This window comes from Globicephala melas, chromosome 20, assembly GCF_963455315.2.
Source record: "Globicephala melas chromosome 20, mGloMel1.2, whole genome shotgun sequence".
Classification (NCBI taxonomy): Eukaryota; Metazoa; Chordata; class Mammalia; order Artiodactyla; family Delphinidae; genus Globicephala; species Globicephala melas.
This window is the reverse complement of record NC_083333.1, coordinates 11,181,363-11,194,988: the sequence shown is the minus strand read 5'-3', so window position 1 is coordinate 11,194,988 and position 13,626 is coordinate 11,181,363. Positions and strand designations below refer to the sequence as shown.

The following is a 13,626-nucleotide window of genomic DNA, read 5'->3' as shown; positions in this document are numbered from 1 at the left end:
ACCTTTTTTTTCCAGTTCTAAGTCCTACAGTAATACGTGATCTGAGGTTGGTTGAATCCTCAGATGCAGAACCTTGGATGCAGAGGGCCAACTCTGTTTTGACTGCTTAGAGGGTTGGCATCCCTAACCCCCCACGTTGTCCAAGGGTCAACTGTATATAGTTGGTACTATTGAATTACTGTTGCTTTTCTTAGGTTTGTTAGTGGTATTGTGATTATGTAGAAAATGTCCTTCATCTTCATCTTAGCATCTAAATGCTGAAGAGTTTAGAGGTGAGGGGCCATGCTGTCTGCAACTTTTATGTGATCCAACAACAAAAAAATGTGTACAGATATAAATGTATTGATTACAGAGACATATATGCATGTGTAAATACACGTCTAAACGTAGATACAGACGTAGTTACAGAGATAAAAACTCACATGGCAAAGGTTAATTGGTCAATTCATGGAAGGGTTATTATATACTGTACTGTTCTTTCAACTTTTCTGCAGGTTTAAAATTTTTCAAAATAACAAGTTGAGGGGAAAATTTTTTGACAATTTAAATTTGTACTTTATCTTTGCATAAATGGTATAACCATCCATAATAATTATCTCTTTTAATTTAATTTTTATTTTATATTGAGGTGTAGTTGATTTACAATGTTGTGTTAGTTTCAGGTATACAGCAGAGTGGTTCAGTTATATATATATATCCATTCTTATTCAGATTCTTTTCCCATATAGGTTATTACAGAATATTGAGTAGAGTTCCCTGTGCTATACAGTAGGTCCTTGTTGGTTATCTATTTTATATATAGTAGTGTGTGTATGTTAATCCCAACGTCCTAATTTATTCTTCCCCCAGCCACCACCTTTCCCCTTTGGTAACCAAAATCTTGGTTTCAAAGTCTGTGAGTCTGTTTCTCTTTTGTAAATAAGTTCATTTGTATCATCTTCCTAAACTCCACGTGTAAGTGATATATATTTGTCTTTCTCTGTCTGACTTCACTTAGAATGATAATCTCTGGGTCCATCCATGTTGCTGCAAATGGCATTATTTCATTTCTTTTTATGGCTGAGTAATATTCCATTGTATATATGTACCACATCTTCTTTATCCACTCCTCTGTCAATGGACATTTAGGTTGCTTCCATGTCTGGCTATTGTAAATACTGCTGCAGTGAACATTGGAGTGCATGTATCTTTTTTTTTTTTCAATTTTTTTGGCAGCATTGGGTCTTCGTTTTGTGCGTGGACTTTCTCTAGGTGTAGCAAACTGGGGCTACTCTTCGTTGCGGTGCACGGGCTTCTCATTGTGGTGGCTTCTCTTCTTGTGGAGCATGGGCTCCAGGTGCGTGGGCTACAGTAGTTGCAGCATGCGGACTCAGCAGTTGTGGCTCGCAGTCTCTAGAGCGCAGGCTCAGTGGTTGTGGCGCACGGGTTTAGCTGCTCCATGGCATGTGGGATCTTCCCAGACCAGGGATCAAACCCATGTCTCCTGAATTGGCAGGCGGATTCTTATCCACTGCACCACCAGGGAAGTCCCACATGTATCCTTTTGAATTACGGTTTTCTCCAGATACGTGCCCAAGAGTGGGAATGCTGGATAATATTGTAGTTCTATTTTTAGTTTTTTAAGGAACCCCTCCATACTGTTCTCCATAGTAGTTGTACCAATTTACATTCCCACCAATAGTGTAGGAGGGTTCCCTTTTCTCCGTACCCTCTCCAGCATTTATTGTTTGTAGATTTTTTTTAATTTATTTATTTATTCGGCTGTGCCAGGTCTTAGTTGCAGCACGCAGGATCTTCACTGCAGCATGTGGGATCTTTATAGTTGTGACATGTGAGATCTTTAGTTGTGGCATGTGGGATCTCTTAGTTGCAGCATGCGGGCTCTTAGTTGCATCATGTGGGATCTAGTTCCCAAAACCCGAGCCCCCTGCATTGGGAGCATGGACTCTTAACCACTGGACCACCAGGGAAGTCCCTGTTTGTAGATTTTTTGATGATGGCCATTCTGACCAGTGTGAGGTGATGCCTCATTGTAGTTTTGATTTGCATTTCTCTAATAATTAGTGATGTTGAGCATCTTTTCATGTGCCTCTTGGCCATCTGTATGTCTTCTTTGGAAAAATGTCTATTTAGATCCTCTGCCCATTTTTTTTTTTTTTTGGTGGTACGCGGGCCTCTCACTTTTGTGGCCTCTCCCATTGCAGAGCACAGGCTCCGGACACGCAGGCTCAGCGGCCATGGCTCACGGGCGCAGCCGCTCCGTGGCATGTGGGATCTTCCCAGACCGGGGCATGAACCCGTGTCCCCTGCATCAGCAAGCGTACTCTCAACCACTGCACCACCACGGAAGCCCCGTCTGCCCATTTTTTGATTGGGTTGTTTGTTTTGTTGTTTTCGTTGTTGTTGTTCTTTTTTATTTTTTCTGATATTGAGCTGCATGAGCTGTTTGAATATTGTGGAGATTAATCTTTTGTTGGTTGCTTTGTTTGCAAATATTTTCTCCCATTCTGTGGGTTGTCTTTTCATTTTGTTTATGGTTTCCTTTGCTGAGCAATAGCTTTTAAGTTTCATTAGATCCCATTTGTTTATTTTTGTTTTTATTTTCATTACTCTATGAGGTAGATCCAAAAAGATCTTGCTGTGATTCATGTCAGAGTGTTCTGCCTCTGTTTTCCTCTAAGGGTTTTACAGTATCTCGTGTTACATTTAGGTCTTTAATCCATCTTGAGTTTATTTTTGTGTATGGTGTTAGAGAATGTTCTAATTTCATTCTTTTACATGTACCTGTCCAGTTTTCCCAGCACCATTTACTGAAGAGACCATCTTTTCTCCATTGTATATTCTTTCCTCCTTTGTCATAGGTTAATTGACCATAGGTGTGTGGGTTTATTTCTGAGCTCTCTATCCTGTTCCATTGATCTATATTTCTGTTTTTGTGCCAGCATCATACTGTCTTGATTACTGTAGTTTTGTACTATAGTTCGAAGTCAGGGAGACTGATTTCTCCAGCTCCGTTTTTCTTTCTCAGAATTGCTTTGGCTATTCAAGGTCTTTTGTGTTTCCATACAAATTTTAAAATTTTTGTTCTAGTTCTGTGGAAAATGCCATTGGTAATTTGATAGGGATTGCATTGACTCTGTAGATTGCCTTGGGTGGTATAGTCATTTTGATAATATTGATTCTTCCAATCCAGGAACATAGTATATCCTTCCATCTGTTTGTGTCATCTTTGATTTCTTTCATCAGCATCTTATAGTTTTCAGAGTACAGGTATTTTGCCTCCTTAGGTAGGTTTATTCCTAGGTATTTTATTCTTTTGGGTGTGATAGTAAATGGGATTGTTTCCTTAATTTCTCTTTCTGATCTTTGATTGCTAGTATATAGAAATGCAACAGATTTCTGTGTATTAATTTTGTATTCTGTAACCTTACCAAATTCATTGATGAGCTCTAGTAGTTTTCTGGTAGCATCTTTAGGATTTTCTATGGATAGTATCATGTCATCTGCAAACAGTGACAGTTTTACTTCTTTTTTTCCAATTTGGATTCCTTTTATCTCTTTATTTCTCCCTGATTGCCATGGCTAGGACTTCCAAAACTACGCTGAATAAAAGTGGCAAGAGTGGACATCCTTGTCTTGTTCCTGATCTTAGAGGAAATGCTTTCAGCTTTTCACCATTGAGTATGATGTTAGCTGCGAGTTTGTCATATATGGCCTTTATTATGTTGAGGTAGGTTCCCTCTATGTCCACTTTCTGGAGAGTTTTTTTTTTTTATCATAAATGGGTGCTGAATTTTGTCAAAAGCTCTTTCTGCATCTACTGAGATGATCGTATGGTTTTTATTCTTCAATTTGTTAATGTGGTGTATCACACTGATTGATTTGTGAATACTGAAAAATCATTGCATCCCTGGGATAAATGCCACTTGATTGTGGTGTATGATCCTTTTAATGTATTGTTGGATTCGGTTTGCCAGTATTTTGTTGAGAATTTTTGCGTCTATGTTCATCAGTGTTATTGGCCTGTAATTTTCTTTTTTTGTGGTATCTTTGGTTTTGGTATCAGGGTGATGGTGGCCTCAGAAAATGAGTTTGGGAGTGTTCCTCTGCAATTTTTTGGAATAGTTGCAGAAGGATAGGTGTTAACTCGTCTCTAAATGTTTGATAGAATTCGCCTGTGAAGTCATCTGGTCCTGGACTTTTGCTTGTTGGAAGTTTTTAAATCACAGTTTCAATTTCAGTACATGTGATTGGTCTGTTCATATTTTCTATTTCTTCTTGGTTCAGTCTTGGAAGATTGTACCTTTCTAAGAATTTGTCCATTTCTTCTAGGTTGTCCATTTTACTGGCATATAGTTGCTTGTAGTAGTCTCTTGTGATCCTTTGTATTTCTGTGGTGTCAGTTGTAATTTCTTTTTCATTTCTAATTTTACCGATTTGAGCCCTTTCCCTTTTTTTCTTGATGAGTCTGGGTGAAGGTTTATCAATTTTGTGTATCTTTTCAAAGAACATTTTTTAGTTCCATTGATCTTTTCTATTGTTTTCTTCATCTCTATTTCATTTATTTCTTCTCTGATCTTTATGATTTCTTTCCTTCTACTAACTTTGGGTTTTGTTCTTCTTCCTCTAGTTGCTTTAGGGGTAAGGTTAGGTTGTTTATTTGAGATTTTTCTTGTTTCCTGAGGTAAGATTGTATTGCTATAAACTTCCTTCTTAGAACTGCTTTTGCTATGTCCCAAAGGTTTTGGATCGTTGTGTTTTCGTTTTCATTTGTCTCTAGGTATTTAATTTCCTCTTTGACTTCTGTGGTGATCCACTGGTTGTTTGGTAACATATTGTTCAGCCTCCACGTGTTTGTGTTTTTTTTGCAGTTTTTTTCTTATAGTTGATTTCTAATCTCATAGCTTTGTGGTCGAAAAGATGCCTGATACAATTTCAATTTTCTTTTATAAGTTTATTTATTTATTTTTGGCTGCGTTGGGTCTTTGTTGCTGCATGCAGGCTTTCTCTAGTTGCGGCAAGCGGGGGCTACTCTTCGTTGTTGTGCACAGGCTTCTCACTGTGGTGGCTTCTCTTGTTGCGGAGCACAGGCTCTAGGCATGCGGGCTTCAGTAGTTGTGGCACGCGGGCTCAGTAGTTGTGGCTTGTGGGCTCCAGAGCGCAGGCTCAGTAGTTGTGGTGCACGGGCTTAGTTGCTCCGTGGCATGTGGGATCTTCCCCGACTAGGGCTCAAACCCGTGTCCCCTGCATTGGCAGGCGGATTCTTAACCACTACACCACCAGGGAAGTCCTATTTCAATTTTCTTAAATGTACTGCGGTTTGCCCTGTGGCCAGCATGTGATCAATTCCGGAGAATGTTCCATGTGCAGTTAAGAATACGTATTCTGCTGCTTTCAGATGGAATGTTCTATAAATATCAATTAAGTCCATCTGGTCTAATGTGTCATTTAAGACCTGTGTTTCCTTATTGATTTTCTGTCTGGATGGTCTGTCCATTGATGTAAGTGGGGTGTTAAAGTCCCCCACTATTACTGTCAATTTCTCCTTTTATGGATGTTAGCATTTGCCTTATATATTGAGGTGCTGCTATATTGGGTGCATGTATATTTATGATTGTTATATCTTCTTCTTGGATTGATCCCTTGATCATTATGTACTGTTCTTCTTTGTCTCTTGTAACAGTCTTTATTTTAAAGTCTATTTTGTCTGATATGAGTATTGCTGCTCAAGCTTTTGACTTCCATTTGCATGAAATATCTTTTTCCATCCCCTCACTTTCAGTCTGTATGTGTCCCTAGATCTGAAGTGGGCCTCTTGTAGACAGCATATACGGGTCTTGTTTTTCTTAATCCATTCAGCCAGTCTATGTCCTTTGGTTGGAGCATTTAATCCATTTACATTTGAGGTAATTATCGATATGTATGTTCTTATTGCCATTTTGTTAATTGTTAGGATTTGGTTTCTAAGTCTTTTTTCTTCCCTTCCTCTTTCATTCTCTTCTCTTGGTATTCGATGACTATCTTTAGAGTTGTGTTTGGATTGCTTTTTCTTTTTTGTGTGTGTTATCTATTGTAGATTTTTTATTTGCAGTTACCATGAGGTTTTGATACAGAAGTCTGTATATATACAGGATTGTTTGAAGTTACCGGTCTCTTAATTTCAAATGCATATCCAGTATCCTGCATTTGTGCTCTCCTCTTTTCAAAATTGCTGTTTTTGATATCATATTTGTGTGTGGATGATTTCCTACCTTTACTATACTCTTGACTTTATGATTTGTAATTTTGTTTCTGATTATGACCTTTCCTTCTCCACCTAGAGAAGTTCCTTTAGCATTTGTTGTAAAGCTGGTTTGGTGGTGCTGAATTCTCTTAGTGTTTGCTTGTCTGTAAAGCTTTTGATTTCTCTGTTGAAACTGAATGAGAGTCTTGCTGGGTCAAGTTTTCCTGGCTGTAGGTTTTTCCCTTTCATCGCTAAATATATTGTGCTGTTTCCTTATGGCCTGCAGGGTTTGTGCTGAAAATTCAGCTGATAACCATATGGGGATTCCCTTGTATGTTATTTGCTGCTTTTTCTTTATTGCTTTTAATATTTTCTCTGTCTTTAGTTTTCGTCAGTTTGATTAATATGCGTCTTGGCATGTTCCTCCTTAGGTTTATTCTGTATGGGACTCTCTGCGCTTCCTGGACGTGAGTGTTTCCTTTCCCATGTTAGGGAAGTCTTCAGCTATCTCTTCAAATATTTTCTCAGGCCCTTTCTCTCTTCTCCTTCTGGGACCCCTATAATGTAAATGTCCTCGTTTCTTTTCATTTTTTTCTTTATTCTGTTCTGCAGCAGTGATTTCCACCAATGTCTTCCAACTCACATATTTGTTCTGCCTCATTTATTCTGCTATTGATGCCCTCTAGTGTATTTTTCATTTCAGTTATTGTATTGTTCGTCTGTTCTTTAAATCTTCTAGCTCCTTGTTCTTTAAATCTTCTAGCTCCTTGTTCTTTAAATCTTCTAGCTCCTTGTTCTTTAAATCTTCTAGCTCCTTGTTCTTTAAATCTTCTAGCTCCTTGTTCTTTAAATCTTCTAGCTCCTTGTTAAACATTTCTTGTATCTTCTTGGTCTGTGCTTCCATTCTTTTTCTGAGATCTTGCATCATCTTTACTCTCATTCTCTGAATTCTTTTTCAGGCAGATTGCCTATCTCCACTTCACTTAGGTGTTCTTCTGGGGTTTTATCTTGTTCCTTCATCTGGAACATATTTCTCTGCTGTCTCATTTTGTCTGACTTTCTGTGTCTGTGGTCTCCGTTTCAGGCTGCAGACTTGAAGTTCCTTATCCTTCTGGTGTCTGCCCCTGATGGGTGAGGTTGGTCCAGGGGCTTGTGTAGGATTCCTGGTGGGAGGGACTGGTGCCTGCCCACTAGTGGGTGGAGCTGGATCTTGGCCCTCTGGTGGACAGGGCCATTTCAAGGGGTGTGTTTAGAGGCAGCTGTGTGCTCAGGACGTCTTTAGGCAGCCTGTCTGCTGATGGCTGGGGCTGGCTTCCAACACTGTTGGTTGTTTGGCCTGGGAGCCTGCAGGCTGTTGAGTGGGGCTAGGTCTCCATGCCAAAATGGCAACCTCTGGGAGAGCTCACATCAATGAATATTCCCTGGGGCCTCTGCCACCAGTGTCCTTGCCCACACAGTGAGCCACAGCCAACCCCCACCTCCCCAGGAGACCCTCCAAGACCCGCAGGTAGGTCTGGCCCCGGCTCCTAAGGAGGTCACTGCCTTGCCCTGGGTACCAGTGCATGCGAAACCCTGTGTGTGCCCTCCAAGAATGGAGTCTCTGTTTCTCCCAGTCCTGTGTAGCTCCTGCACTCAAGGCCCACTGGCCTTCAAAGCCAAATGCTCTAGTGGCTCCTCCTCCCAAGGCCAGACCCCCAGGCTGGGGAGCTTGACATGGGGCTCAGAACGCTCACTCCTGTGAGAGAACCTCTTCAATATAATTATTTTCCAGCTTGTAGGTTGCCCACCTGGTGGGTATGGGATTTGGTATCACGAAAGCACCCCTCCCACCGCCTTGTTGTGCTTCTTCTTTGTCTTTGGATGTAGATTATCTTTTTTGGTAGGTTCCAGTCTTTTTTGTCGATGATTATTCAGCTGTTAGTGGTGATTTTGGTGTTTTCCTGTGAGGGGGTGAACTCAAGTTCCTACTCCGCCATCTTGTCTCCTTCCAAGGGGGTGGAAAATTTTTTTAAACGCCTACTAATCTTCCAAAAGTTGGCACAAATGTCACTTCTCAAAGAGGCCCTTCAGGATACAGGCAGTTGGGAAGTCACCACCCTTTCTGCATTTCCAAGGCACTTTACTCATGTTCACAGACTGAAAAAAACCATGAGGCATCTACCTCAAGCCCATAAACCTCAATACCCTCTCACATACACAACTCTGGGTGATGCTCACATGTGCATCCCAACAAGTCCTAGAATATATATAGTCTATAAATGCTTAAAGGGATCAGACACTGGCTGGGAAATGTCCAAATCTCAAGAGTGAGTAGGAAGGCTAGAGGTGAGCTTGTCAAATTCCTGCCAGGGAGGTGTTGGGCGGGGATGTTGTCACTGGAAGGACCAGTCCCAGAATAGAGCTCATCCCCAATATCCACGATGGATGCCCCTATAATTTAAGACACCCAAGTTCCCAGTTCAGAGAAGTCAATGATTAAACTCCTCTGTACCTTATCGTAATTTTCTAAAGTTCCATCACAGTCACTTAGCCTGCTCTTTGAGACCAAGGGGCTGTGTGTATACACAGGTTCACTCACTAGGACACTTAATCCCATAAATTTCCCACATACTCCCACACCTGGATTACTCACAGAAGCAGGGCTACTTCCTTCTTCTCCTTCTCCAGGCAACCCAGCACACACTTAGCATCAGCAAGAGCACCAGGCAAAAATTCAACACTTTTGACACTGACTTGCTGAGCAACAGGACAGGCTGTTACCCCTGTAAGTCAATGGCTCCTCTTCTGGACGGTGGAGCTAACAGGACAGCCATGGACACGTTTGGGAAACACTATGGGTACAGAACAAGCCCAGCTGGGGACACTGTGGTGGCAAAAGGCAGAAGCAGCAGTCGCTATCCAAGGACATAACTTTATTGGAAACGAAGAGTGAGAGGTGTGGGAGAGGGCTAGGAATCAGGCTCTGTGGCAGGTGGTGGCTTCTCATCATCAGGGGGGCAATCAATGAAGTCAGCCAGCATGGCAGCTGTGTCATCCTGCTCCTTTGAGGGACAAAGACATCAAATCCAAAACAGTCACACTCACACACACACACACACACACACACACTGAAGAGTGGGTCAGGCTGCGCAAGCAGCCAGCACCACTTCTCCCCGCCCGGCCCGCTCACCTTTTCCTGGAGAGCTGCTGCCTCTGCCTCTGTCTCCATCTCTTCTGCTGCAGATGCCTCTGGTGGGGTTGGTACCTTGTCACCCCCACCCTCAGCCCCCTCTTCCAGCAGGGTTGGGGGCACAGAGGGCTCCTCTTCAACAAGCTCCTGAGGAGGTGGCACTGCAGGGGGGCTCCCCCCTTCCCTCTCCACCTCCCCCTGGGAGGGGAGCACCTCAGGGGCCAGTGTGGGGGCCGTCTCGGCCCCAGGCCCCTCCTCAGCCCCCGGCTCCTCCACTTCCAGCAGCAGCCCGGGTTCCGGTTCTGGCTGCGGCTGCACCTTGGGGGATGCGGCGGGGGGCAGAGCTGGAGGCAGGCTTGGGGGTGCAGGCCCTCCTTCTTCCACCTCCCCGCCCGCCGGGCCGAACTCCACCTCTTCCACCTCTTCCTCCTCGTCCTCGTCCTCTTCTTCCTCCTCTAACTCACCTTCTTCTTCCTCAAACTCCTCCTCAAACTCTTCTTCCTCTTCTTCCTCCTCCTCAAAATACTCCTCCTCTTCCTCCTCCTCCTCCTCCTCCTCAAAATCCTCCTCGTCCTCGTCTTCCTCGTCGTCGTCCTCCTCCTCCTCACTGCTGTTGATGTTAATAACTGTCAAATCTTCTTCTAGGGCTGGGGGTCCTCCGCCACTGGGAGTCCCTTCAGGGACCAGCTGGGGTGGTGGGAGTGCCACAGGGCCAGGAACAGGAGGGGGAGGCGGCGGAGGGAGAGGCCCCGGGGCCGCAGGCAGCTCTTCTGGCTCCTCCTTGGCTGGCACAGGAGGGGAGGCTGTTGGGGGCCCAACCGGGGCTGCAGGCGGGGGTGTGGTACCCGAGGGGGGTGGGGGTGGCAGGGGTGGCAGCCCCTCAGGCACGATCACCACACTGTCATCAGAGTCGCTTTCCAAGGAAATCTCCACATCGGACGCCTCCTCCTTATCATAGTGGACAAAGGCTGGTCTGGGCACCCTTCCCCCAAAAGTCTCATCTGGGGGTATAGTAGGTGGAGGCGTGCCACTAGGGGCAAGGACAGCATCCTCGTTTGCGCCTGCTCGGTGGTTCTCAGGGCCAGGAAGGAGCCGGGGGGATACAGACACCAGGCCTGGGACGGAGAGGCCTAAGTGGTTGGCTGTGGCTGGAGGTCCAGGGCGTGCTGGGGGCATGGGGCCCACTGAGGGCATGGGGCCCGCTGGGGGCACAGGGCCTGGGGAAGGCATGGGGCCCGCTGAGGGCATGGGGCCCACCGAGGGCATGGGACCCACAGAGGGCATGGGGCCTGGGGGATGAAAAGCTGGAGCCCTGAACGGAGATGGAGCCTCAGGAGGGGGAACTGGGGCAGGGGTGGGGCAGGCAGGGCCCATGGTCTGCAGGGGAGGAACCCGGGGATGGGTCAGAGCTGCACAGGTCACCAGTGCTTCTGAGCAGAAAGCGGAGACCTGAGGAGGGAAAAAAGGGCGAAAGCAAGCATCAGGGATATGGGCCTTCACGAAACCAGGGAGGGAATGCCGACCAGCATCAGAAACGAGAATCCAGGAACCCACGAGGTGGATTTGGCCACACTCCGCAGTTACCTCAAGGCTGTCTTCTCTCTGGCCCAGGGAGAAGGCCTGCAGGGCACAGGCGAGAGGAGGCGGGCAGCGAGGAGAAGGCGCCAGCAGCAGAGCCAGCAGCAGGCGGTAGAGTTCCCGGCGGCAGCGCGAGCTGGTATACGGGGAGCTGCCTAGGACCTCGCCCTGCTGGACGCCCATGACCAGTGGCAGGACCAGATCATGCAGTCTCTGAAAAGGACAGAGAGCACACCTTGAGACGACACCACGACGAGCCAACCCTTCTCCGGGGCCTACTTCCTGGTGTGAATGAGCCCCCGACAGGTACAGAGCTGTGGCTCCTCCCCACCTCCGTGGGGACCAGGCTCCACTCACCCTGTGAGTCTCCTCCTTGATGAGAGGCCCGCACATGAGGACGGTCCGGCTGAGGCCTGGGGAAGGAGACCAGTATGTCAGAGGTGGGCGGCTACACGATGACGAGCCAGGGCTTCTGAAGCACATGGCCCCAGCTGAGCACCCCACTCTGCCACGGCCCACCTCAGGCAAGTCACGTAACTCCTTTAAGTTTGTTTTCTCAACTATAAAATGGGGATCCTAAACGTATCCCTACTACCTAAGCTGTCGACAACATTATGTAAATGAGACAGACGATGGAGGCACAACATTATAAATGTGCGTTTACGTATTTGGGGAGAGCTGGCACTTCCCTTCACGCGGGGGTGGGGGGCTGCAGGGCAGTGAAATACACGGGACCCAAAAGAAAGTCACTTCTGCGTCCAGATTAGCAACTCAGAAGCAGGAAGCCCCACTGAGCAGCCCGCCTGGGGAGTGTGAGCTCCACAGCCCAGGGATTTTGTCCTCTTCCCAGCCCTGCCCTCTTGTACTAGAACAGCACTTGGCACGTACAGGGGATGCACGAACAAAGATAGCTGAGACCCTGGAGGGGTGGTGTCAACACCAGCACTCCACCTAACAACAGGACCCAAGATTCCACCTGCAGCCCTGGGGGTGGCGTAGCTTCGCCACAGGCTCTTAGCTGGGTCTGCATTTTTTCTACACCCTCCACCTCAACGACTGGTTTGGGGCTATCACCCCAGGCCATCCCAGTGCGCTGAGGTGCAGGGCACAGGCCTCACCCACCTCTCAGCGCAGCTGCACACACGTCACTGTTGGCATTGCTGTCCCCTTTCCGGTGGCTGGGCGGGGCCAGAGCCTCCCCCATGTCCAGCTTTAGCTTCTTGGGGGCGCTGGGCTTCCCGGTCTGCAAACCCCCATCAGGGCTCCCCCGGGGACTGCGCAGCTGGCGGGGGAGGGGAACATAAATCACACACACCGGCCAACAGGAAGGCAGGACAGTCAGAAGGCAGTGTCTGGTGGCGAGGCTGGTGAGGACAAGGGGCGCAGGATGGGGTCCCGGGACAGGGGCAGAGGCCTCACTCACTTTGAGGGCATCAGCCGGCGGGGAGATGTCACTGAGCAGGTGGGTGAGCAGGGCCTCACCCGAGGCTCCCCCCTGAAGCACTCCTGCCGAGGCCCCACACACCTGCACCCACAGCTCCAGGACAGTGTACACCTTGGTCCGCATGGTGCTGTGGGAGGAGCAGAGGGCAGCTTGTGAAAGGGAGTCGATGTCCCAGCCGCCGGCACCCCTGGTCCACCGGCACCCCCTCACCCACCCTCTCCTCTTTATTCTATTCCTAGATGGTCACCTGTAAGGCCTCTCCTGGCCTGGAGAGAGGCTGTCCCTCCCAATGCTCCAGGCATTGAGAACCTGGGGAAGCAGGCGGCTGATCAGGGCCCCAAAGCGCAAGAGCCGGCCTCTACACCTGGGGGCGAAGACAGAACAGTGACCCCTGCTCCTAGCACATCCCAGCCCTGCACCGCATCCTCCCGACCCCACTCACGCGAGGATGAGTGCAGAGAGCAGGTCCAAGGCTTCCAGGTGGAGGGAGGGCAGCAGCAGCAACCGCAGGGGACCGTCCCCAAGCAAACTCTGCAGAAAAAATTAGCAGAGTAAGGAGTGGGGGAAGAAAGTGAGGCAAAGAAAGAGAAATGGAAGCAGGATACATGCATGTGACTGAATACACGTGTGCACGCAGGTAAGGAACCCACACCCGACCCCAACTCCCCCAACAAGATCTAACTGCCATCCTCCTCAGCAGACCCTGCAAGGAGGATGAGGGAGGGACGGCCGAACCTCGCGGCAGTGACACAGCTGGCCCCCAGCTCACCCTCCCCTGAGGAAGCACCTGCTACAAGTGCTCCCGCAACATGGGAGCGAATTGGCACTGATGTGCGTGTGCCGGGAGCACGGGAATAACGGCATCTGGAGAGGTAAGGAGCTGGCCGGGGCAACCTCAGGCGACATCACTTCGGGAGCCACAGCCCACACTGCTTGCCCGGCTGCCCTGCATCCTGGGCAAGCGCTGTGAACAGGGCACAAACTCCACTTACGATGTTCTTGGCACTGACGCTGAGGGTCCGGCAGATAAGATCCAGGATTTCCTGCACGGGGACGGACACGGGAGCGCCGAACTCGGAGCTAACGAGAATCAGAGCAGGGAGATCCTCAGCGTGGGGGCCCAGGGCGACTCCACACCCACCCTCAACCTCCCTCCTCATGATGAAGACGACACCCATCTTGGCCCCTCCTGCTCCAGGCCCTCGCTCCCTC

At 47.8% G+C, this 13,626-nt stretch overlaps 1 protein-coding gene and 1 long non-coding RNA gene across 11 annotated transcripts in view; one reads left to right on the top strand and one right to left on the bottom strand.

The window, feature by feature from the left end:
* The window catches only part of LOC132594116 (uncharacterized), a 134,206-nt gene extending 122,718 nt beyond the window's left edge, over positions 1-11,488 (top strand). For all 5 annotated transcript variants that reach the window (XR_011377037.1, XR_011377043.1, XR_011377041.1 and 2 more), the window contains one exon: positions 11,004-11,488. This is a non-coding gene — a long non-coding RNA (uncharacterized lncRNA). The remainder of the gene's footprint in view (positions 1-11,003) is intronic.
* The window catches only part of PELP1 (proline, glutamate and leucine rich protein 1), a 45,918-nt gene continuing 41,406 nt past the window's right edge, over positions 9,115-13,626 (bottom strand). For 5 of the 6 annotated variants that reach the window (XM_030862175.3, XM_030862177.3, XM_070044437.1 and 2 more), the window contains 9 exons: positions 13,407-13,494; positions 12,857-12,945; positions 12,662-12,778; positions 12,394-12,541; positions 12,093-12,252; positions 11,328-11,383; positions 10,977-11,183; positions 9,393-10,841; positions 9,115-9,264 (listed from right to left, as the gene is read on the bottom strand). In XM_030862175.3, the coding sequence (XP_030718035.1) occupies positions 9,172-9,264; positions 9,393-10,841; positions 10,977-11,183; positions 11,328-11,383; positions 12,093-12,252; positions 12,394-12,541; positions 12,662-12,778; positions 12,857-12,945; positions 13,407-13,494 (2,407 nt within the window). In that variant the 3' untranslated portion in view covers positions 9,115-9,171. The remainder of the gene's footprint in view (positions 9,265-9,392; positions 10,842-10,976; positions 11,184-11,327; positions 11,384-12,092; positions 12,253-12,393; positions 12,542-12,661; positions 12,779-12,856; positions 12,946-13,406; positions 13,495-13,626) is intronic. The other variant, XM_060290336.2, reaches the window with a different exon arrangement.